The sequence below is a fragment of the Oncorhynchus gorbuscha genome, linkage group LG13 (genome assembly GCF_021184085.1).
Source record: "Oncorhynchus gorbuscha isolate QuinsamMale2020 ecotype Even-year linkage group LG13, OgorEven_v1.0, whole genome shotgun sequence".
Taxonomy (NCBI): Eukaryota; Metazoa; Chordata; class Actinopteri; order Salmoniformes; family Salmonidae; genus Oncorhynchus; species Oncorhynchus gorbuscha.
In genome coordinates this window covers 53,875,913-53,900,746 of record NC_060185.1, presented here as the reverse complement: position 1 = coordinate 53,900,746, position 24,834 = coordinate 53,875,913, and the positions used below count along the sequence as shown (strand labels likewise).

General features: G+C 42.5%; 1 protein-coding gene across 2 annotated transcripts; it reads right to left on the bottom strand.

Annotated features, from left to right (window-relative positions):
- Positions 1 to 943: 943 nt before the first annotated feature.
- Positions 944 to 24,138, bottom strand: trmt9b (tRNA methyltransferase 9B). 2 transcript variants are annotated; one of them, XM_046296494.1, is made up of 5 exons: positions 24,091 to 24,138; positions 12,310 to 12,512; positions 9,388 to 9,561; positions 2,815 to 3,045; positions 944 to 2,624 (listed from the first exon to the last, which is right to left on the bottom strand). In XM_046296494.1, the coding sequence occupies exons 2-5, from the start codon at positions 12,470 to 12,472 to the stop codon at positions 1,930 to 1,932; spliced, it is 1,263 nt and encodes a 420-aa protein (XP_046152450.1). In that variant the 5' UTR covers positions 12,473 to 12,512; positions 24,091 to 24,138; the 3' UTR covers positions 944 to 1,929. The 2 variants fall into 2 exon arrangements, with proteins under 2 accessions (XP_046152450.1, XP_046152449.1); XM_046296493.1 differs by lacking the exon at positions 24,091 to 24,138 and adding an exon at positions 23,155 to 23,307.
- Between the last annotated feature and the right edge of the window lie 696 nt (positions 24,139 to 24,834).

Sequence of the window (24,834 nt, the reverse complement as noted above, 5' to 3'; positions counted from 1 at the left end):
AGAACAGAGGATTATTTTACCAGAGGCTCAAGAGAACCCAGAGAGGATTCATCTTCACTAGTTTTGTTTATTAGTGTGAGGACGTATACAATGCAAAACATTATATTGTACTTTGCTACAAATGGCCCCAAAAGGTACATTTAATCACATTAAAGATCTTGTGTTTCAGGGCTACATTAAACAGATGCATCACTTGTGAATTACATGAATATTAAACTATCAATAGGATCCATTAAACAAGTTGTTGCAACAATGAAAACTATCTTGAATGTAAACAGTGTATATAAAGATTGCTTTACAAAAACAAACTTACATGCTACTGATTTGTCAAAACTTGCATGTCATATGTCATGATAGAGACTTGGATTTAGCTACCTCACTCATCCCTTTTTCACTCTACTGAGGGGAGCCAAGCTGAGCCAAGCCAGTACTGCGCCAGCCTTGACCGGGATCCAATCGGATCGCGCTTGTAGACAATACAGCTTTTAAAGGCAATGTTACCTCAGTCGTGGAGATTGCAAGGTAATGTCAGCTCAATTAGAATGATTTGTCAGCTCAATTATTGTCAGCTCAATTATTAGTCAAGCTCGCTATAGTGCGGTTTTGCATTGAATCCCGACACTTGAAAATGTACTGGAAAGTAGAATGTGAAAGGAAAATATCCAAGCCAGCATGGTATTGTGCATCGTTGGTATCATTCCACCCTGAACTGTGGTATACCAACCTACATACCTGTAATGTATGTAGTTTCCTGGCGTGCCATAGGATGGCACTGACACTAACAGTATTATGAAGTGTAGTCTATTAAATTAGTCTGACAGGTAGTAAATGTTGTTCTGTACCCGCATCACTGGCCTCAATGTATCAGGAAATTGAGAACATTGGTAGAATAAACAGATTATGATTAGGACGAGTAAATCAATCACAAGAAGGAGATTCATACTAATTATTTATTAATGGGATAAAAACATACACAGACAAATTCTATTTAAAAATTGTCATTTTTAAAAATCAACCATAAAATCTGTACACCAGTATCATAGTAGTGAGTCTACTAGACATGCTGCACTGGACTGACAGGCTTATGCAACTACCACGGCTCAATGACTACAGAAATGTTTCACGTTTTCTGGGAGCTATTAATATGCGAACCACGGACATTCAGCAAGCAGCAACAGACCTACAGTGCAACATTTCACAGTATCATCTAGGACATATGTCTGATCATTTGCCCCAAAAATTATATTGGTTTAGTTCAGCTGGACAACATGTTAACACCAAATCACACAGACAGCATTGACGTTACAGCACTTGACTTAATTAAGCATTCTTAATAACAGCACATGGCTCCTTAGAACGTGACCCATTATACACAAGTGGTCCACAGAAAGGGATACCAACACGTCACAGAACGTTGCTGCAAGGTTGGTTCCTCTTGTATTTTGCGGAACATATGAAGACAAACACAGGCAGAATTTGCATTTGAGAGACCCATTCCACCACTATATAACATAATGGTCAATAGTTAGTCTAAGAGGCAAATGGAAGGGGGGGGGGGGTATCCTATAAGTTCCTCTATGGCTAAAAACAGAAGAGTAAAATTTAGAGAGGGAAAACTTAAATGACTTGATTCCTTGGCAGACATTTTTCATAGTTATTGGTGGTCCATTGATAGCAGCATTGGAACGGAGGATAGAAGTCTTGGGAATAGGGTGCCATTTGGGACGCAGACCAGATATACCGTGGCCTGGGTCTCTGGACACTGCTTATTGGGCGCTTTCCATTTGCGAAACACTACCTCTTAAAACAACACCTCAAGAATTTGAACAGTACCTTCAACATCTCTTAAAAAATAGTGTAATTTTTGTCTTTGAGGCGCAAGATGAATAAATCATGAGAAAAAAATCAAATAAACTTGTTAAAACCAAGTCATATGTTCCAAACCTGGACCTTCTCGGCCACCACGCACCAGTTGGCGTGGTCGAAGCAGGAGTAAAGGACGTGGAGCTCTTGGACGTGGCTCTCGATCAGCTCCGCCAGCTCGCCCTCCCGGAACACGTGGTAATAGCGCAGACACGAGGCGGCCTCCGGCTCCCCTTCACTGTCCTGTTTGAGGTCTCCTGGTGGGCTTGCTTCCCTCTCCCCTGGACCCTCTGTGTGCTCCCTCTGGTAGGAGGAGACCAGGTCAGGCAGGGCCACAGAGCCACACTCCTGGACCAAGGCAGTAGGGACACTGGTCTTCTCTGTGGAGTTGGAATGGTTGTCGTTGCCATGATCTCTCTGGCTCCTGGCTAAGTCTGTGACGGAGTCAAAGACATCTTCCTCCGAGTTGTTCCTGGAGAAGCCAGAAAAGAGGCTGGACAGCTGCTTGATGAGGCCCGCTCCCCTGCCTCTGCGGCCGACCTTTCCCCCCTCTGCCTCCCCAAGCCGGGAGGAGACGGTGCTGATGAGTTCCCTGGAGGTGGATCTGGAGATGGTCAGGCTGCCAAAGTCAAAGACAGAGTCCAGGGAGCGTGAGAAGATCCAGAGCCTGTGGCTCTGATGGGGACTGCAGGTCATTTCCTCTTTGTCCAGCATGGACGATGTGCTTTTCACCTTCCTGTTCTTGTCGCTGTAGAGGCATTCTTGGATAGGTAAGAAAATAAATCTTACTTGGTTAGTCCAAACACACACACACACAAAAAATATTTTTCGGGGTTAAGAGTGTTGCTCAAGAGCACAACAGCAGGGGATTGCACCTGGGATCAACAACAAAAAATAGCAGCCTTCCAGATATTAAACCGGCAACCTTTCGGCACCTAACCAGCTACCTACCGCTCATGCTCTGTACAGCGCCCCGCCTCCTGGGTGTGGGCCGCTCCCTGCCCAGGGTGGGGGATGGGGGGTTGGGGTTCCAGGGCACAAAGATGTCCTGCTTCTGAAACTTCCGCCGTGTCTGCTCCATGGCCCACACGTAGATCATGATGCGCCCGCCCACGCGCAGGGTCCTTGCCATTTCCTTTATTGCTCGAATACGACGCTCTTTGGTGGACAGATGATGGATGACTAGAGGGAGAAAAAAAACATTTTGAGGGTTGGAAAGTTGAGCAGTGCAACTAGGAAAGTGGTGGGCATTGGAGCTTCTTGTACAGTATTGTCACAAGTTCAACAGATCTTTCTGAATGGCAAGTTCAGAATGGGAGGGGGGGCATTGAGATAGCGAAGAGGGTTCAATAATAGCATAAGGGGCATCAAAATATTTATTTATTTCAAAAGTTTTAAATTCAAATGACTTCCTGAATTGACTTCTTTCAATATGAATTGACCCCAATACTGATGGGCTAGATTGGAACCCACGCCAACGTCGCTATACTTGTGCTCTGAAGGCAGTAACTGTTCGACCTCCTGAGGCCACTGAGGGGCCAGTGTTTATGATTATTAACACTGTCCTAGGGCAAATGATCACCCAAATCCTGCCTACTCACGCGTTGGTAATTAGACACCGCTTTACCTTGCAATAAAACCATTCATTATTTCCCCAAACATACCCTTGTTATCTTGGTAACCCGGCTGCCGAGGCAACAAGGGCGCTGTGCCAGGAAGTGTGTCTCATGTCAACTATGAAACTGGCCTCGTTTTCAACATTCGATTCATGTCACAACCACTGTGATTTGAAGTGAAGCACTGAACATGAACAGCTACATGATACCCAAGCAGAGGCAGCTGGGAGTATGTTAAATGGGAAATTTGGGATTCAAAAACAACAAAACGGAACCAGACACTTTTTTGAGTAAACAGCTTTGGGATGGGGCTGGAGAAATGGAACCACTCAAATTCATAGACAGAGCTATGGTTGCAAGGACTGACCATCCATGAGATCAAAATGATTTTTAGCCATGTTTTGAAGCTGTACAGTATTTGTTTACAAATTACGATTGCAACATTTACAAACAATGGAGTAAAACCAGCTTATATTTTGGATGATGAGGTAAGACAGTTCAACTAAGCTCATGAGGCATGCATACATTATATTTAAGCAGTAAGGCCCGTGGGGGTGTGGTATATAGCCAATATACCATGGCTAAGGGCTGTTCTTGGGCACAACGCAACGCCGTGATATAGCCGTGATATATTGGCCATATATCACAAACCCGAGGTGCCTTATTGCCATTGTAAATGTAATTTACCAAAAAAAATGTAGTTACCAATGTAACTAGAGAAGTTAAAATAAATGTTTTGTCGTACACGTGGTATACAGTCTGATATACCCCGGCTGTCAGCCAATCAGCATTCAGGGCTCAAACCACCCAGTTTATAATCAATGGCCATATATCATGAATTTAGAAGTCCAAAAATGTATGTACCAGTCCCACATTGCCCCTTTAAATCGAAGAGAGATGGATAAATGAATGTGATGCATGTGAGCCTCATGCCAAAGACGATTTTCAAATGTAAATTGGATATACAAAGCTTTTATTGAATTGAATGAAGTGCCCAGTTAGCCTAACACTGGGTCCCAATTCACTCCCTACCACAGTTCTTGATTTGGGCCGGAGCTTTCCAGAGCACCGTACTGGCACCTCTAATTTTTGGGGAATTGCATTTTCACTCCTCTATAAAACAAAGTAGCATATCGCAGGCCCAGATTCACATACGGAGGTAAAAAAAAAGTTGATCAAAGCACGAAGGCAGGATCTGCATTGAATAGCAATGGAGAGCAGGCATTCAGTTCCTGATTCCGTTTTCTTCAAGTTTATTTGCCGCTAGTCTGTGAATCGGCATGACAGTAGGCTGTTAAAGATTGCATTGGTACTGAAAAGGACACATAACTTCCAACATCTGATTCAGTATAAGCAGGCCCAGGCCCTGGTGAGGAGAACTAAGAGGTCATGTTGGCATTGGTTCTGTGACACCATTGGAAGGGCGACACCTGTGGGAGAAGTGTGGGGGATGATTAAGACTATGAGTGGGGCCAGAAGGGAGTGGGATAATCCAGTATTGATGAGTGTGGCCAGAAGGGAGTGGGATAATCCAGTATTGATGAGTGGGGCCAGAAGGGCGTGGGATAATCCAGTATTGATGAGTGGGGCTAGAAGGGAGTGGGATAATCCAGTATTGATGAGTGGGGCCAGAAGGGAGTGGGATGATCCAGTATTGATGAGTGGGGCCAGAAACGTGTGGGATAATCCAGTATTGATGAGTGGGATAATCCAGTATTGATGAGTGGGGCCAGAAGGGTGTGGGATAATCCAGTATTGATGAGTGGGGCCAGAAGGACGTGGGATAATCCAGTATTGATGAGTGGGGCCAGAAGGGAGTGGGATGATCCAGTATTGATGAGGGTGTGGGATAATCCAGTATTGTGGGGATAATCCAGTATTGATGAGTGGGGCCAGAAGGGAGTGGGATAATCCAGTATTGATGAGTGGGGCCAGAAGGGAGTGGGATAATCCAGTATTGATGAGTGGGATAATCCAGTATTGATGAGTGGGGCCAGAAGGGTGTGGGATAATCCAGTATTGATGAGTGGGGGATAATCCAGTATTGATGAGTGGGGCCAGAAGGGAGTGGGATGATCCAGTATTGATGAGTGGGGCTAGAAGGGAGTGGGATAATCCAGTATTGATGAGTGGGGCCAGAAGGGAGTGGGATAATCCAGTATTGATGAGTGGGATAATCCAGTATTGATGAGGGCCAGAAGGGAGTGGGATAATCCAGTATTGATGAGTGGGGCCAGAAGGGAGTGGGATAATCCAGTATTGATGAGTGGGATGGGATAATCCAGTATTGATGAGTGGGGCCAGAAGGGTGTGGGATAATCCAGTATTGATGAGTGGGGCCAGAATTGATGAGTGGGGCCAGAAGGGAGTGGGATAATCCAGTATTGATGAGTGGGGCCAGAAGGGAGTGGGATAATCCAGTATTGACGAGCGGGATGTGCCAGCAGATGAGGAGAGATGATGTCCAAAGCATTTGTCCAAGTGAAAACCTGGTTAATTTGTCAGATGGAAGGGCAGAGAGAGAATGAGAGAGAAGCATCCAGGAGTGCTAGATAGGAGTGAGGATGTAAATTATGCATTGATTGCTCAAAAGTGAAATAGGTAAGACTGGGTTACCTTCATCTGGGAAATTTGAGGTGTGTGTATGTTGGCCCATCTTATTGTTGAGGCACTGGATAATGTATTGGTGTTGTACAAGAGTGTGGGAGGAAGGTAAACTACAGTAGTGGTACCAATCCGAAAGCCAGGGAAGGATGAGGCCAACAAGCTATCGGCCAATAGCTTTAACATCACATGTATTTAAGATGATGGAAGGTATGATTACAGAGAGGCTAACTTACTTCCTGGAGTGCAAGGGGCTAGTATCGCCACATCAGAGTGGGTTCAGGAATGTTAGGGGAACTATGGACCCAGTGCTCTGCTTAGAAGCAGAGGTCAGGAAGGCTCAAGTGAACAAGGAGACTGTTGTATCTGTCTTTTTTGATGTGGTCAAAGGTGTATGATATGATGTAGAAGGAGGGGTTGTTTATCGAGCTCAATATTCCGGGGTTAGAAGGAAGAACTTACACCTGGATAAAGGGTTTCCTGTTTGGAAGGTCTATCCATGTGAGGTTGGGGAAGCCTCTCAGGCAGCTACCTGGTGGATAATGGTACACAGCAGGCGAGCGTGATTAGTTCTCTGTTGTTCTCAAACATGATCAATAATGTTTACCATACATAGTCAAGAAGGTACAGGAAGCAATTGAGGTGGTAGAGCGGTGGGCATTAATGACTTCTTAGGGCTAGGCCCCTTTTTTCTCCATTTCTGCCTGAATAATGTGTCCAAAGTAAACTGCCTGTTGCTCAGGCCCTGAAGCCAGGCTATGCATATAATTGGTACCATTGGAAAGAAAACACTTTAAAGTTAGAAGATATTGTAAAATAATGTACAATAGATATGGTGGGGGAAATCCAAAGAAAAACCAAACGTAATTTTATTTTTTTGAGAGACCATCATCTTAGAAATGCAAGAGAAAGCTAATATTGTAAAATAGCTCCCTGGATGTAATTCCTATGGCTTCCACAGGGTGTCAGTCTATGTTCAATGTTTCAGGCTTGTAAACAGTTTTAGTATGAGAACACAGACTTGGAAATCTGTGTTATTGCACACCATGACGAAGTTGCGCACCTGCTAAAATTTGTTTCCTATTGAACATACTTCTTTCCGAAATAAATATTATAGTTTGATTACATTTTAGGGTGTCTGAGGAGTAAATAGAAACTCATTTTGACTTGTTGAAACAAAGTTTAGGGGTAGATTTTCAGATTCCTTTCTCTGCAAATTGAGTGGATTACTCAAATTCATAGCGCCAACTAAACGGACATTTTGGGATAAAAAAAATGTATTTTATCTAACAAAACGACACTACATATTATAGCTGGGACCCTTTGGATGACAAATCAGAGGAAGTTTTTTTTAAAGTAATACAATATTTAATCTTTATATGTGAATGTATGAAACCTGTGCCGGTGGAAAAATATTTTGATGTGGGGCGCAGTCCTCAAACAATCGTATGGCATGTTTTCGTTGTAATAGCTACTGTAAACCGGACAGTGCAGTTAGATTAACAAGAATTTGAGATTTCAGCTGATATAAGACACTTACATGTACCTAAAATGTTTAAAATCCATAATATTAATTAGAATTTATTTTAATTACGCGCCCTCCCTGCTAGCGGGACACCGATCCTTAACATGTGGGGATTCAGGTCCTCTGTAGATAAAACTCAGACCGTGTTCCTCATCAAGGACCATGTATGTTGCATTGATCTGGTCTGACGGGGAAGGAGTGGGGGGGGCTGGTGTGTTCCTCATTGAGGACCATGTATGTTGCATTGATCTGATCTGTAATAGACTATAGCAGTGAATGGTTCGACAGCCGGACCTCATTTGAATGGCTAGATGTCATACAGGGGCAAGGACTCAAAATATGTAGTGGGGCATTTCAGACCTCCCTAGTGTCTGGACTACAGGTGGAGATAGGGGATGCCATTGCAGATTAGGAGACACCATCTGGCAATTAACTATTGGGTCAACCTACAGGTACACGGGGTGTCTCATCCTGAGAATGGGATTTTACAGGCATGCTGGGAACATGAGCGAAGACAGAACAGAGCGTTGGATGTGTGGGTAATACCCAGACGAGGGAGACAGGACTGTATGGAAGGGAGTTTATTCTAACGGTAGCTATTCCTGTGAATCCACCATGGCTGCTCCCGCCTCCAGTAGTCTGGCAGTGTTGGAGAGATTATAGAAAGATAAGGAGGGTGTTGATCCATCTGATTGGTTTAAGAGACATCTGGATACTGTGTACTTTTACTCCATACATTTTCCCAGACATCCAAAAGTACTCGTTACATTTTGAATGCTTAACAGGCCAGGAAAATTGTGAAATTCACACACTTATCAAGAGAACACTGCCTCTGATCTGGCGGACTCACTAAACACATATCTATATTATGTATATAATGTCTGTGTTGGAGTGTGCCACTGGATATGCATACTTTTTAAAAACAAAATGGTGCCGCCTGCTTTGCTTAATATAAGGAATTTGAAATTATTTATACTTTACTTTTGATACTTAAGTATATTTTAGCAATTACATTTACTTTTAATACTTAGGTATATTTAAAACCAAATACTTTTACTCAAGTGGTATTTTACTGGGTGACGTTCACTTTTACCTCAGTCATGGGCAACCATCCTCAGAGGTGGCACTCTTTTGTTCCAGCCCTGGTCTAACCACATTGTAGCATTAACATCAGCTGCTCAACAGAACCTCAATAAGCAGACTAGGGTGTTTCACGGCTAGATCAAAAGACAAGCCCGCACACCCAGGAGCTCTCCAGACGGATGGTTGACCACATGTGACTAACCGTGCAGTTCTACTTTGTTGGGGTTAAGTGATCAATGGCACAATGGCAGGAGATTGTAGGTCTACATGGGATCAGACACAGCAGCATTCCAGTGTCAATAATGCTTACTTTTTCATGTAGGCTATAATAATAGTCATGAACAATATGTACAAACCCTTAACAATGAATAAACAGAGGTCTCTATAGCACAATGTAATTTGTGAACTTCGATGAACATAGTCTAATGGACCGACCTGCAAGAAGACAGCTCCTGCACTTCTTTCATCTCAAATCAAGCACTGCTTATACCTATCCAGACACTTCCGATATGCAAACATTGTAGGGTTAGGCCCGAGGGGGAGTGAGGAGGACAGTGAAAAGAAAGTAATGGTAGCAGGAGTGAGAGTCAGAATGCAAGCCAATTGGTCTGACCCCCAATTGAACTATGTCAGACACACTAACCGCTAGACAACACAGGCCAGTACCCTCCCATGTTGAATGAAGCATAGGCCTACCTGCGATAGAGAGGACACCGTCAAAGCAGCTATCCCTGTAGGGCAGCCTGAGGCTGTCACACAGCTGCACCTCGTGGCCCTGGCTCCAGGCAGAGTCCACCAGGGGGCGACAAACGTCACAGCCCAGCTTGAACACACTGCCGTTGATGTGCAGGTACTTGCCATTGCCACAGCCTGTGATGGGGATGAGGGCAGACAATCAACAACAAACACCAGGTCCCAGTCCTGATTCTCCACCCTTCTCCCAAAGTGTGCACTTGCTCACTCACAATCATAGATTTCAAAGAATTGGATTGGTGTAAGCACTGGCTGGAGGGAGTTTCCACCATTGTTTAATCCATGACCGGGAGTATGCATGTACACCCTTTCGGAGAAGGGCAGAGAATCAGGATGCAGCCTAGATGTCAACCCCAGGAGAAAGACATGCATGAGGCCCGTATGAAATGGCACCCTATTTGCTTGCCTATATGGTGCACTCCTTTGGGAGTGCTACTTGTGTTTTGACATTGACATCATGACTTCATGTTTATTTTTTTTATTTCACCTTTATTTAACCAGGTAGGCAAGTTGAGAACAAGTTCTCATTTACAATTGCGACCTGGCCAAGATAAAGCAAAGCAGTTGGACACATACAACAACACAGAGTTACACATGGAGTAAAACAAACATACAGTCAATAATACAGTATAAACAAGTCTATATACGATGTGAGCAAATGAGGTGAGATAAGGGAGGTAAAGGCAAAAAAGGCCATGGTGGCAAGGTAAATACAATATAGCAAGTAAAACACTGGAATGGTAGATTTGCAGTGGAAGAATGTGCAAAGTAGAAATAAAAATAATGGGGTGCAAAGGAGCAAAATAAATACAGTTGGGAAAGAGGTAGTTGTTTGGGCTAAATTATAGGTGGGCTATGTACAGGTGCAGTAATCTGTGAGCTGCTCTGACAGTTGATGCTTAAAGCTAGTGAGGGAGATAAGTGTTTCCAGTTTCAGAGATTTTTGTAGTTCGTTCCAGTCATTGGCAGCAGAGAACTGGAAGGAGAGGCGGCCAAAGAAAGAATTGGTTTTGGGGGTGACCAGAGAGATATACCTGCTGGAGCGCGTGCTACAGGTGGGTGATGCTATGGTGACCAGCGAGCTGAGATAAGGGGGAACTTTACCTAGCAGGGTCTTGTAGATGACATGGAGCCAGTGGGTTTGGCGACGAGTATGAAGCGAGGGCCAGCCAACGAGAGGGTACAGGTCGCAATGGTGGGTAGTATATGGGGTTTTGGTGACAAAACGGATGGCACTGTGATAGACTGCATCCAATTTGTTGAGTAGGGTATTGGAGGCTATTTTGTAAATGACATCGCCGAAGTCCAGGATTGGTAGGATGGTCAGTTTTACAAAGGTATGTTTGGCAGCATGAGTGAAGGATGCTTTGTTGCGAAATAGGAAGCCAATTCTAGATTTAACTTTGGATTGGAGATGTTTGATGTTAGACTGTAAACTCTCCTTCCAGACCCACCAGACACCTAGGTATTTGTAGTTGTCCACGTATTCTAAGTCAGAGCCGTCCAGAATAGTGATGTTGGACAGGCGGGCAGGTGCAGGCAGCGATCGGTTGAATAGCATGCATTTAGTTTGACATCTATTTAAGAGCAATTGGAGGCCACGGAAGGAGAGTTGTATGGCATTGAAGCTTGCCTGGAAGGTTGTTAACACAGTGTCCAAAGAAGGGCCAGAAGTATACAGAATGGTGTCGTCTGCGTAGAGGTGGATCAGAGACTCACCAGCAGCAAGAGCGACATCATTGATGTATACAGAGAAGAGAGTCTGTCCAAGAATTGAACCCTGTGGCACCCCCATAGAGACTGCCAGAGGTCCGGAAAGCAGACCCTCCGATTTGACACACTGAACTCCAACAGAGAAGTAGTTGGTGAACCAGGCGAGGCAATCATTTGAGAAACCAAGGCTGAGTCTGCCGATGAGGATGTGGTGATTGACAGAGTCGAAAGCCTTGGCCAGATCAATGATTAGTAATGTTTCTTATCGATGGCGGTTAAGACATCGTTTAGGACCTTGAGCGTGGCTGAGGTGCACCCATGACCAGCTCTGAAACCAGATTGCATAGCGGAGAAGGTATGGTGAGACTCGAAATGGTCAGTAATCTGTTTGTTGACTTGGCTTTCGAAGACCTTAGAAAGGCAGGGTAGGATAGATACAGGTCTGTAGCAGTTTGGGTCAAGAGTGTCCCCCCCTTTGAAGAGGGGGATGACCGCAGCTGCTTTCCAATCTTTGGGAATCTCAGATGACACGAAAGAGAGGTTGAACAGGCTAGTAAATAGGGGTGGCAACAATTTCGGCAGATCATTTTAGAAAGAAAGGGTCCAGATTGTCTAGCCCGGCAGATTTGTAGGAGTCCAGATTTTGCAGCTCTTTCTGAACATCAGCTGACTGGATTTGGGAGAAGGAGAAATGGGGAAGGCTTGGGCGAGTTGCTGTGGGGGGTGCAGTGCTGTTGACCGGGGTAGGAGTAGCCAGGTGGAAAGCATGGCCAGCCGTAGAAAAATGCTTATTGAAATTCTCAATTATAGTGGATTTATCAGATTTGAAGCAAGGTTATCTCAGAATGACTGGTACTTTCGAGTGTGAAAATCAACCCCCTAGCGGGAAATTAAGAATATCACACACCATCTTAGACAGTAGCTGAAAGCAAGAGTCAACCAAAGACTAATTTGCTTGTCAACAACGAAACATTGCATCATGAAATCAATCAATAGCAGGTAGAAAACCTTAGGCAGCGTATGTTGTTATTGGACTTTTTGTTCGTTTCAATTAAACTCAGGCCACCAGACCAAGGCCAGTATTAAGACAGAGACACATACCCACTTAATGCATGTCCATCAGCAGTAGAACAGACACAGTAGCGTACATACCCACGTCAGCGATGATACTGCCAGGCTCATGGTCCAGTAGGAACTGGCGCACCTTGGGCCAGGCCTTGTAGCGGCTGTCATTAAAATAAGGAGCAATCTTCTCGTAGACACTGTGCACATGCTCCCTCTCCAGCCGAGTGGCAGCCTCCTCCATCACGGTCATCCAGGCTCGCTCATAAAACCAGCCCACCTCAGCCGCACAGCTACAGGGCAGACAATAACAACAGGTTGGATTTCCAAGGGAGAGGTAGCATTCCAAATGATACCCCTATTCCCCAGTGTACTACATAGGAAATAAGATGCCATTTGGGACATAATTTGAGTGTCCTTATGGGATAAGTTCAGGACAAGTAGTCCCTTGTCCAGTGGTATAAAGTACTTTAAAGTAATACTTAAGTCATTTTTGGAGTGGTATCTATACTTTACCTTACTATTTATATTTTTGACAACTTTTACTTACTGAAGAAAATAAAATGTACTTTACTCCATACACTTTCCCTGACACCCAAAAGTACTCGTTACATTGAGTGCTTAGCAGGATAGGAAAATGGTCCAATTCACACACTTAACAAGAGAACATCCCTGGTCATCCCTACTGCCTCTGATCTGGCAGACTTACTTAACACAAATGCTTTGTTTGTAAATTATGCCAGAGTGTTGGAGTGTCCCTGGCTATCAGTAAATAAAAATGTAAAAATAAAATTGCGATGTCTGGTTTGCTAAATATAAGGAATTTTAAATGATTTATACTTTTACTTTTGATACTTAAGTATATTTTAGCAATTACATTTACTTTAGATACTTAAGTATATATAATATCAGATACTTATAGACTTATACTCAAGTAGTATTTTGCTAGGTGACTTTCACTGTTACATGAGTAATTTTCTATTAAGGTATCTTTACTTATAGAAAAGTATGACAATTGGGTACTTTCTCTACCAATGCCTTTGTCCCATTTCCACCCACCCAAAAATCAATTCCGTTCATACAAAACACAACCCTAGCCTTTTTGTTCAGGACAGGGAGTCCCTTGTTCCATTTCAAAACATTTTCTGGCGTTTTGTTCCTACAGAACATGACCCTGGCCTTTTAAATGTCCCTACATGATTAACAAAAGTATTCTTAAATCAATCAATATAATGATTGGTGTGAGAATTACAATGCCAGTATGGATGTCAAACCCAGCAACATCATAGCAGACTTAGCATGATTGCTAGAGGTCAAGAAAGGTTCGAGGACAGGCAAAATAGAGGATCCTTATGTCATTAGGGACAGATCCAAATTCACAGAATGATTACCTGGAGGAAAGTCATGCTTTTTCTATTTCAGGCAAAGGGAGGGTTTAGTATATATATTTTTTTATCTGGTCCAGGGGAAGGTCATGTAATATGAAATGTATCACATTGCTCCACCGTGGATATTGGAGTTTTGCAGCTCCTTCAATGTTATCTTTGGTCTCTTTGTTGCCTTCCTTGCCTGGTCTGTGAGTTTTGGTGGGCAGCCCTCTATTGCCTGGTTTGTTGTGGTGCCATATTCTTTCCATTTTTTACTGATGGATTTAATGGTGCTCCATGAGATGTTAAAATGTTCAGTTATATTTTTTATAACCCAACCCTGATCTGTACTTCTCTATAACCTTTTCCTGGACCTGTTTGGAGAGACCCTTGGTCTTCGTGGTGCCCCTTGCTTAGTGGTGTTGCAGACTCTGGCCTTTCATAACACACACACACACACACACACACACACACACACACACACACACACACACACACACACACACACGACAAATCATGTGAAACCTAAATAAAGTCCACCTGTGTGCAAACTAATTATGTAACATCTAAAAGGTAATTGGTTGCACCAGATCTTATTTAGGGGCTTCATAGCAAAGGGGGTGAATACATATGCACACACCTCTTTTCAGTTTTTTATTTTGTCATTTTTTTTTTTTTTTAAAACATGGTTATTTTTCAAAATTTCACTTCACCAATTTGGAATATTTTGTGTATATCCATTACATGAAGTCCAAATAAAAATGTATTTAAATTACAGGTTGTAATGCAACAAAATAGGAAAAACGCCAAGGAGGATGAATATTTTTGCAAGGCACTGTATTCCACCTCAGTTTCACTTCCATTCACTAAACTCCACTAACAACTCAATCAATGGATATTATGTAAGCACTTGTTAGATGTAAGGCTCCCCTGCCCAGTGCTCAACTTCTGAATGACAAGAGAGACTAAAATTAGTTCACAGGTAACACAAAAAGACCAGCCCCAAAATGAATAACAAAGACTTCTGTGTTTGGGAGAAATTGTGCTCTTGTTTCTTTTCTCTCTGGTAGTAAAGATAATTTAAACAGTACTTTATGTTGCCCTCTCCTACTTGCTGCAATTACATTATAGGCAACAGGATTTAAAAAAATACATAACCAGAAAGGTTTGGACACACCTAATCATTCCAGGGTTTTTCATTATTTTTACTATGTTCTACATTGTAGAATAATAGTGAAGACATCCAAACTATGCAATAACACATATGGAATCATGTAGTGACCAAAAAAAAAAGTGTTAAACAAATCAAAAGTAGCCACCCTTTGGCTTGATGGCAGCTTTGCTCCATCTATCTCTCTGATTTGAACATACAAAGGCCACTAACCTTTATATCTCAGCAGTTGCTAAAGGCTTTCTGCTGTGCAATGAGAGTCGGTTAGGCTAATGAAGATACTGCTAGGTAGTGTTACTTCCCCGCAGAGTACCATTGTAGAGATTTAAGAGGAACAGCCAGAGCGGGGCTTGAACCAGCAATCCTGCAGTTATAGGGAACATGCCCCATCTACCACCTGTGCTATAAGGGCTGCTTTCTAGGACACAGATTAAGTCCTGGACTAAACTTTGTAATCATTGTTTTTTGTTTTCAAGTGAAATGTCTAACTGTTTGAGCAGGGTTTCCCAAACTCAGTCCTGGGTCCGTTTAACAAACCATGCAACTCTATGCACAAGGACTACTTTGAACATTTGACAAAAACACATTTACTTGAACAATGCAGATGCAAAGTTTGGAAACAGAATGACGGTTTGTGTCTTTATTCTGTTACCAAACTTTGCATCTGAGCAGAAAGATCAGAGTCTCTGTTACCGTGGAATTTCCCCATACAGTACTTACAGACTGATTATTATTTAACTTCGATTAAGCTGATAATGCTACGAGGGCCTCAGGAGCCACAATAGAGCTAAATCTGTGAGATCAGGATTGATTACATTGATGTACCCGTAATCTATGAAAATATGCTTCATTCTATTCCTAATGTCTAACCCCCATCAGCAGTTTGTAAAATGAAATGCAGTAAAAAATATATAAAATATTTTAAAAAGTGGTTTAACAATGTATTAAGCCAAATATATATTCTAGACAATACACGCATGCTTCTAAAATGTGGTTCACGAGCTCCAATACATTGACTGAAAAGTGATATGATTTACCATACATTAGTAGGCGCATAAGTAATTGTTGTCCTCTTTTAGACAAATAAAAGGGGAAACTTCCCTTTCAACAACTCATACAGTGGTTCCTAGCCCAATACATTACAGAGTCATTAAAGGAAGGCATCTTCTGTACGGGGGACATCAACACACATCACGTGAGGTAAGGTTTTGGAAGCACAAGGACCTTATTTTTCATATCAGTGAGATATCATTATCGAAAAAGAAAAAGGTTAAATTGATACACACCTTTATACGGTTAGTGTTCCCACATGGCCGTATCTCCTTTTTACAGCACGTGTTTACGGAAGACAGAGGGACCACCTGTGCTAATTAGCTACAGTATCTAGTAGGCTCTGAACACCTGTGTGTAATGGAAGGCCGCCAGAAATGTATTATCACTGAAAAATACAGTCTGCTGCAACTGTGACGAAGCAGGTTAAAACAGTTTACAGTGCGCAAATCTCACCATCTTCCTCATCAATCTACACATAATACCCCATAATGACTAAGTGAAAACACGTTTAGAAATGTTTGCTGATGTATTAAAAAGAAAAACAGAAATGTCACATTTACACAAGTATTCAGACCCTTTACTCAGTACTTTGTTGAAGCACCATTGGCAGCTACTACAAACAAGTATTTTGGGGTATGACGCTACAAGCTTGGCACACCTGTATTTGGGGAGTTTAGCACATTCTTCTCTGCAGATCCTCTCAAGCTGTCAGGTTGGATGGGAGCGTCGCAACACGGCTATTTTCAGGTCTCTCCAGAGATGTCGATCAGGTTGGGCCAAGGACATTCAGAGGCTTGTCCCGAAGCCATGTCTGCGTAGTCTTGGCTGTGTGCTTAGAGTCGTTGTCCTGTTGGAATGTAAACCTTTGCCCCAGTCTGAGGTCCTGAGTGATCTGGAGCAGGTTTTTATCAAGGATCTCTGTACGTTGCTCCGTTCATCTTTCCCTAGATCCTGACTAGTCTCCCAGTCCCTGAAAAATATTCCCACAGCATGATGCTGCCACCACCATGCAGTATTTTTTATTAACCTATGTAATTGTAAAAACATGGACCTTGTAGCAGTGGTAAGGGCACGAAATCAGCAGAAGGAAAGACAGGTCGATGTACTCAGTGTCGAGTTATTGACAGGTCTTGGCGATCCAATGGTGAAAGACCCATATCATACAAAATATACAAGTAGATTTACCAAATATACACAGGCAATAGCCCAAAAGAAATAGCCTCTGTATCAGGCTTAACATGTCCTCCCTGACCAAGGCCCTACTCCCACGATTGCTCAGTTTGGCCGAGGGGGCCAGAACTAGGAAGAGTCTTGGTGGTTCCAAACTTCTTCCATTTAAGAATGATGTTGGCAACTGTGTTCTTGGGGACCTTCAATTTTCAGGATGCTGGGGAAACTCCATTAAATCCAATCAATTTAATTTACCACAGATGGACTCCAATCAAGTTGTAGAAACAGCTCAAGGATGATCAATGGAAACAGGATGCACCAGAGCAAAATGTCTGAATATTTACGCAAATATTTTTAATTTTTAATATAAATTTCTAAAAACCTATTTTCACTTTGTCATTACGAGGTATTGTGTAGATTGATGAGGAACATTTTTTATTCATTACATTTTGGAATAAGGCGGTAACGTAACAAAATGAGAAAAAAGTCAAAGGGGTCTGAATACTTTCCGAATGCACCGTATGATTTGCACTCTTTCAGAGTTCTAAAAGCAAGCACAGCAGAAACTGGTTACTCTTTAGTTGACAAGGTAACTGCTGTTTAACTTTACATACAAAAAACTAAACTAGTGTTTATTCCCAGTGCTGAGCTAGTATTGTAACTGGCATGTAAGGTTAGCGAAAGTTTAATCCCCTCTCGACTGAGGTGAATTAGCTGCACTAGCTAGTAGCTACCACAGTCAGGTAGAGGCTAGAGCTGACCCATCTGTCAGACATAGTAATAATAGCTGCCTCATATTGCTAACAGCTTTTGTCGGTATGGAAATGTATGTAGCATTTGTTTTGAGAGGTTTTATTAGTCAGTATGGCAATGTAACGTTATTGAGCTGTCCGTTTCCCTTGCTAATTCCCTACTTTTCACACTGACAGTAATACTCAGCTCAAACATTACAGGCTTCACTGTCACGGTGCTCAGTAGAGGTCTGTGCCAGCATCCGCAGCTTTTCATACCTCACCAGCTTTCTGTCCGACTCCCACAAGGACTGGTCCCAAACACAACTGCAGTCCCGCAATGTTATTTTAGGCGTATGTGACACAGCTCACTTGCCAGCCATAGTCGCAGCAATTTTGAGCCCTATAGGTAATATCAAATGAGCAAAAATACCTTAAAATAGTTTAAATTACCAGGAGATTCTCACATGGCCCCGATATTAGGCTATCTGTATCACTGGGCTAGATCAGCCAATATGTTAAATTGAAGATAGCAGAGTTGGAGAGACTTCCACTTTCTCTTGAGCTATTTTATAGGATACCTTCTAGGAGTGGGAAGATTTTCAGACAAAAATGTGGGTGATTAGTATTTAGAACTTTCTAGGCAATATAGGAAGTACATTTCCTTGGAAATAGAATTGCGCTGTGCTTCTCTGCTCATGCATAGGCTATATCCTACTCTATTTAATTGAGACCACACCTGATCTCGCAGGTAGCTACTGAACTGTAAGCAGCATGAATACGACACTTGCTACGTTTTGCTTAGTCCAATAGAATATCGCCCACCTATTAGGACAATTTGCAGGCAGAGGCAAATAAAAGGGTAATCAATACTTAAATGAATAGGCTCACCGGTGCTCACCATAGTAACCTAACTTGTGTGTGCTTTGTGCCTTTTCAATGATGATTCCATGTTTTGATTGCAGGTCGACTCACATTGGTTGAGCGCCCTCCACTTCTTTCCATTATCATTTTTTTACAGACACTAAACTGAAGTATAATCTTATTTGATATTTAACTGCCACGTGATTCTCTGCCTATGTAGGCAGCCTACTCTATTTTAATGAGACCACACATACTAGGAACACTTGAACGCTCACGGCCAACTGTGAGAGATAGGCTATTGAAGAAGTTGAAGCAGCAGTGTGTGAATAATGCGAAAAGGATGTGAGGCTAACGCATACCAAGCAGACAGAGGACCGTTTCCAAATAATCTGTGGGACAACAAAACAATTTGAATCCCAAAGTCATCTGTCTGACTGTCCGCAGACTGTGCTGCAATGATCCCTGTCAAACCCGCAGGTCCTTCAGGCGTCCCACAGGAATGGAACCCTGCTCATCATGTCTTAGCAGGATGAGATGGTGACAGGGGTCCCAGCAGGGTCAGACAGCCAGGGAAGACCAGTCTGTGAGGTGAAATTTTGCAGATACAATACTTAATTCTCTCAGTGCAGAAAACACTGGACAAGCCAGATGCTATTTTAATGCAGTCTGACAAACCTCCAAAGTTGATATACAAACTATCATGAGTTGATCTAGTCTTTTCCCGATGACACAAAACATTTTATTTAACTAGGCAAGTCAGTTAAGAACAAATTCTTATTTACAATGACGGCCGACCAAAACGCATCCTGCGGGGACGGGGCTGGGATTATAAATAAAAACTCAAATATAGAACACACACATCACGACAAGGGAGACACCACAACACTACATAAAGAGAGACCTAAGACAACACAGCATGGCAGCAACACAACATGGCGGCAGCACAAAACATGGTACAAACATTATTGGGCACAGACAACAGCACAAAGGGAAAGGTAGATAGAACATTACATCACGCAAAGCAGCCACAACTGTCAGTAAGTGTCCATGATTGCGTCTTTGATAGAAGAGACTGTCCAGTTTGAGTCTGTTGCAGCTTGTTCCAGTTGCTAGCTCTAGCTCTAGCGAACTGAAACATGTAAAACGAAAGAAGACCTGGTAGAAGCTATTGATGATGATGAAAAGATACATATGTTTGAATGTCCAGTCATGTTCATATAATCTCAGACATAAATTACTAGTTTAAGGCCATCTATAGAAAGTACTATATGCCAGTGAAACTGAATAACATGCACTCAACCATGTAAATCCTCTGCTAGAGGTGTATAACACAAAAGGGGACACATTTGCATAAGTCATGGTCTTGTGAAGGCTGGCAGAATTCTGGCAAACAGTATGTTCTTTTATCTCTGCATGTCTACAGATTCACTCTTCTTATTGGTTTTGTTTGCTTGGAAATGTTGATACTGGAGACCTATCTGAAGAAACTGTTTAACCAAGCATTTATAGCAGATAAGAAACATGTCCATTAATTGGAAGGTTGGTTATCCTCCCACAGTGTCAAGTTATGCATCAATAGCTTTGATTTATTACCAGATTAAAGGAGCAACTTGCATAAGGTCTGGATGCCTAATATAGAATACATTATGACTGAAGGAGTCTGTATTGAAAACATTCATACTTCTGGGGAGATAACAATTTAGGCATTCCCTAGCTGATGGGCTGCTCAGTCCTTGCCATGTGGGTCTGCCGTCCTGTGGGTTGTCACTCTGGCTTTGGCTTAACACACCCAAAACTAAAAATACATGTTTTCATTAAGATCCTAAACCTGAGTAGGTTGTGTGGTTTGGGGTTACATACGCCTTAGCCAAATACATCTAAACTCAGTTTTTCCACAATTCCTGACATTTAATCCTCGTAAAAAGTCCTTGTCTTAGGTCAGTTAGGATCACCACTTTATTTTAAGAATGTGAAATGTCAGAATAATAGTGGAGAATAAATGATTTCAGCTTTTATTTATTTCATCACATTCCCAGTAGATCAGAAGTTTACCTGCACTCAATCAGTATTTGGTAGCATTGCCTTTAAAATAGTTAACTTGGGTCAAATGTTTTGGGTAGCCTTCCACAAGCTTCCCACAATAAGTTGGATGAATTATGGCCCATTCCCCTGACAGAGCTGGCGTAACTGAGTCAAGTTTGTAGGCCTCCTTCCTCACACATGCTTTTTCAGTTCTGCCCACAAATTGAGGGATTGAGGTCAGGGCTTTGCGATGGCCACTTTAATACCTTGACTTGGTTGTCCTCAAGCCATTTTGTCACAACTTTGGAAGTATGCTTGGGTTCATTGTCCATTTGGAAGACCCATTTGCGATCAAGCTTTTAACTTCCAGACTGAGGTCTTGAGATGTTGCTTCAATATATCCACAATTTTTATAATAATAATAATAATAATATATGCCATTTAGCAGACGCTTTTATCCAAAGCGACTTACAGTCATGTGTGCATACATTCTACGTATGGGTGGTCCCGGGGATTGAACCCACTACCCTGGCGTTACAAGCGCCATGCTCTACCAACTGAGCTACAGAGGACCACATGATGCCATCTATTTTGTGAAGTGCACCAGTCCCTCCTGCAGCAAAGCACCCCCACAACATAATGCTGCAACCCCCATGCTTCACGGTTGGAATGGTGTTCTTCGGCTTACAAGCCTCCCCTTTCCCCCCCAAACAGAACGATGTTCATGATGGCCAAACAGTTCTATTTTTGTTTCATCAGACCAGAGGACATTTCTCCAAAAAGTGCTATCTTTGTCCCCATGTGCAGTTGCAAACCGTAGTCTGGCTTTTCTTTTAATGGAGGTTTTGGAGCAGTGGCTTCTTCCTTGCTGAGCGGCCTTTCAGGTTATGTCGATATAGGACTCGTTTTACTGTGGATATAGATACTTTTGTACCGGTTTCCTCCAGCATCTTCACAAGGGCTTTTGCTGTTGTTCTGGGATTGATTTGCACTTTTCACACCAAAATACATTAATCTCTAGGAGACAGAATGAGGGGTCTGACAGCTGCGTGGTCCCATGGTGTTTATACTTGCGTACTATTGTTTGTACAGATGAACGTGGTACCTTCAGGCATTTGGAAAATGCTCCCAAGGATGAACCGTTTTTTTTTCTGAGGTCTTGGCTGATTTCTTTTGATTTTCCCATGATGTCAAGCAATGAGGCACTGAATTTGAAGGTAGGCCTTGAAATACATCCTCAGGTACACCTCCAACTGACTCAAATGATGTCAATTAGCCTATCAGAAGCTCCTAAGCCACAGTCAACTTAGTACATGTAAAATTCTGACCCACTGGAATTGTGATACAGTGAATTATAAGTGAAATAATCTGTCTGTAAACAATTACAATTACTTGTGTCATGCACAAAGTAGATGTCCTAACCGACTTGCCAAACCTACAGTTTGTTTTCAAGAAATTTGTGAAGTGGTTGAAAAATGTGTTTTAATGACTCCAAATTAAGTCTAAGTAAAATTCTGACTTCAACGGTATGTTTTTTTGTTTCCAAAACATTCCATCGGGAACAAAAAAAAATGAAGGTGGGAACTGGGAAGTTACTTGTTTTGGGAATGAGTGGAGTTATTTACTGGACTGGTGGGGGTCGGGCGTGCAGGTGGCTCGGGCTGGCAGGTCAGTCTGACTGAAATTTGATATAGAGGATGTCTTAATAAAGTCAATCAAAAGTCGACTTAGTTTTTCAAGTTGTTCATTTGTTAGTCTATTGGTTAAAGGTGCAACAATATTTATTATTGAATTACCTTTGATCTTGTTCAGTCTGATTAATCACATTAAACATACTTAATAATGATCTCTTACCTAGCTTGATGACAGTGGGCATGTTTGCTTACTTTTTGTTCTAAATAGAGACAGCATATTGGATTGTGTAAAAATGCAAGAAAATAGCTTTAGATGTCCCCCCAAAAATCTGGGGGAGGACCACCGCCAGATTGTCCCCCCCACTTCTAAAACCAAAGTGGTGCCCCTGGTGTACAGTAAGTGTATATTTTGTATTTGTGGAATTATTCCGATGTGATAGTAAAGGGCTTTATGTTTCTAGAATCATATCGCAATTGAGAAATTAATTTATTTTCAGGTGGAGTACTTGGCTATTTTGGCTGCCAGTCAGTCTACCGCTGAAAATAACATACAAGGTTTTTGGACCTTAAAATTAAGAATTACATCTTGGGTTTAGTGGGCTAACCTTTTTCGGTTACTGTACCACTGTCGGGCAAATTAATTTGGGTCTGCCTGGAGTACCCCTGAAGTGTCCCTCATGTGCATTTTACCTGTAGGCCTAGGGTCTCATGAGACTTCTCAATTATCAACTGTGGCTAGACCAAGTACCCCTGGTTGAGAACTAGGCTGGGAACAACTGCATTTGTACATATACTCTAGCTAGCCTAAAGAGACCGCTCTACGTTAAAACTAGAACCACAAATTCATCCGAGAACGTATCTTCGCGTAGCATACTCACTTAAATTTGTATCGCGTACAATCGGCAACAATGTAACATAATTACCGTAAATACTTCTGCCGGCCAATTTATCGTGTTGGCTACATGTCAGCAACGGAGGAAATATGTTCAAATCGGTTGTCAGCGTTGATAAAGGCTGAGTGAAATTGGCGTTCTGATTCAGTCCTATTTTGACTAGATGGGATACAGTTTATGTCAGAATTGACTTTCCGTGGCAGGTTACGATAATTCACGCTGCAGGTAAAGCGAATTGATGTAGCAGGTCAGGAGAATTAGATTAAGGTTCTGAAAATGGTTATGGTTAGCTAGAATGAAAAATAATTCAACTTTATTAGAAGTCAATTTGACACAAACAGTCTCCCATCTAGCCATTATGTCCGCGGTCAATGCACACTGGCGGCGTCTAATCCACGACTGCCATTGGTTAGCTGTCTCACATGACCGACCAACACACACACACACACACACACACACACACACACACACACACACACACACACACACACACACACACACACACACACACACACACACACACACACACACACACACACACACACACACACACACACACACACACACACACACACACACACGATAGAAAGTCTACGCCCCATGAATTTTTACATTTTGTTGCGTTACAAAGTGGGATTGAAATATGTTGACATGACAAGAAATTGCAATTAAAAGTGAAAATAAAATTATACACATTTTTACAAATTAATATCTAATCTGAGAACATGGCAACCATGTTCTGGGTTCGTTTGGTGGAACATTGATGGGATATTCTCCTAACCCACAGAAAACTGGATTCATGAATATTCTTGCAACATTCTCATGAAACATGTCTAACAATATCTTAAATTCTGGGAACATGGGAACACTACTTCAAGGTCTAGAGCATGTGAAGTCACCGATTGAAATGCTATTTAGCGCGCACCACCGCTAACTAGCAAGCTATTTCACATCCGTTATACTCACCCCCCTTTTGACCTCCGTCTTTTTCCGCAGCAACCAGTGGGGCACCAGTATAACTTTAGACCGTCCCCTCGCCCGGGCGTGAACCAGGGACCCTCTGCACACATAAACAACAGTCACCCACGAAGCATCGTTACCCATCGCTCCACAAGAGCCACGGCCCTTGCAGAGCAAGGGGTAAACACTACTTCAAGGTCTCAGAGCAAGTGACGTCACCGATTGAAACGCTATTTAGCGCGCACCACCGCAAACTAGCTAGCTATTTCACATCCGTTACACATGGTTCATGCTCTCTTCTCTCCATCAAATGCACACTTATCTGCATGTACAATCATCACAAAACTACAGGAACAATAAACAAATCACTGCTAATATGCAGGAAGGTGCTTTTCCGTGAACCAGTTGGGCTGGGATTACCATTTACTAGCACGAGATTAGAACATATACCTGGCAGGTTAAGGACACTCCACCAAGAAGTCCCATAATTTGAGCCATACACATTCAGAGATTTGTCCCAAAGCCACTCCTGCGTTGTCTTGGCTGTGTGGTTAGGGTCACTGTCCTTCACCCCAGTCTGAGGTCCTGAGAAGGTTATCAAGGATCTCTGTCCTTTGCTCTGTTCATCTTTCCCTCAACCCTGACTAGTCTCTCAGTCCCTAACATTGAAAAACATCCCCACAGCATGATGCTGCCACCCCCATGCTTCATCATAGGGATGGTGCCAGGTTTCCTCCAGACATGTTTAAT

What these genes read in the sequence shown, in the direction of transcription:
- trmt9b (XM_046296494.1), bottom strand. Translation starts at nt 12,472, where the DNA reads ATGACCGTGATGGAGGAGGCTGCCACTCGGCTGGAGAGGGAGCATGTG. An exon ending in CGGTGTCCTCTCTATCGCAG is followed by an intron (nt 3,046 to 9,387) that starts GTAGGCCTATGC and finishes TTCTCCCTCTAG; the next exon opens with TCATCCATCATCTGTCCACC. An exon ending in CGCTGTACAGAGCATGAGCG is followed by an intron (nt 2,625 to 2,814) that starts GTAGGTAGCTGG and finishes TACCTATCCAAG; the next exon opens with AATGCCTCTACAGCGACAAG.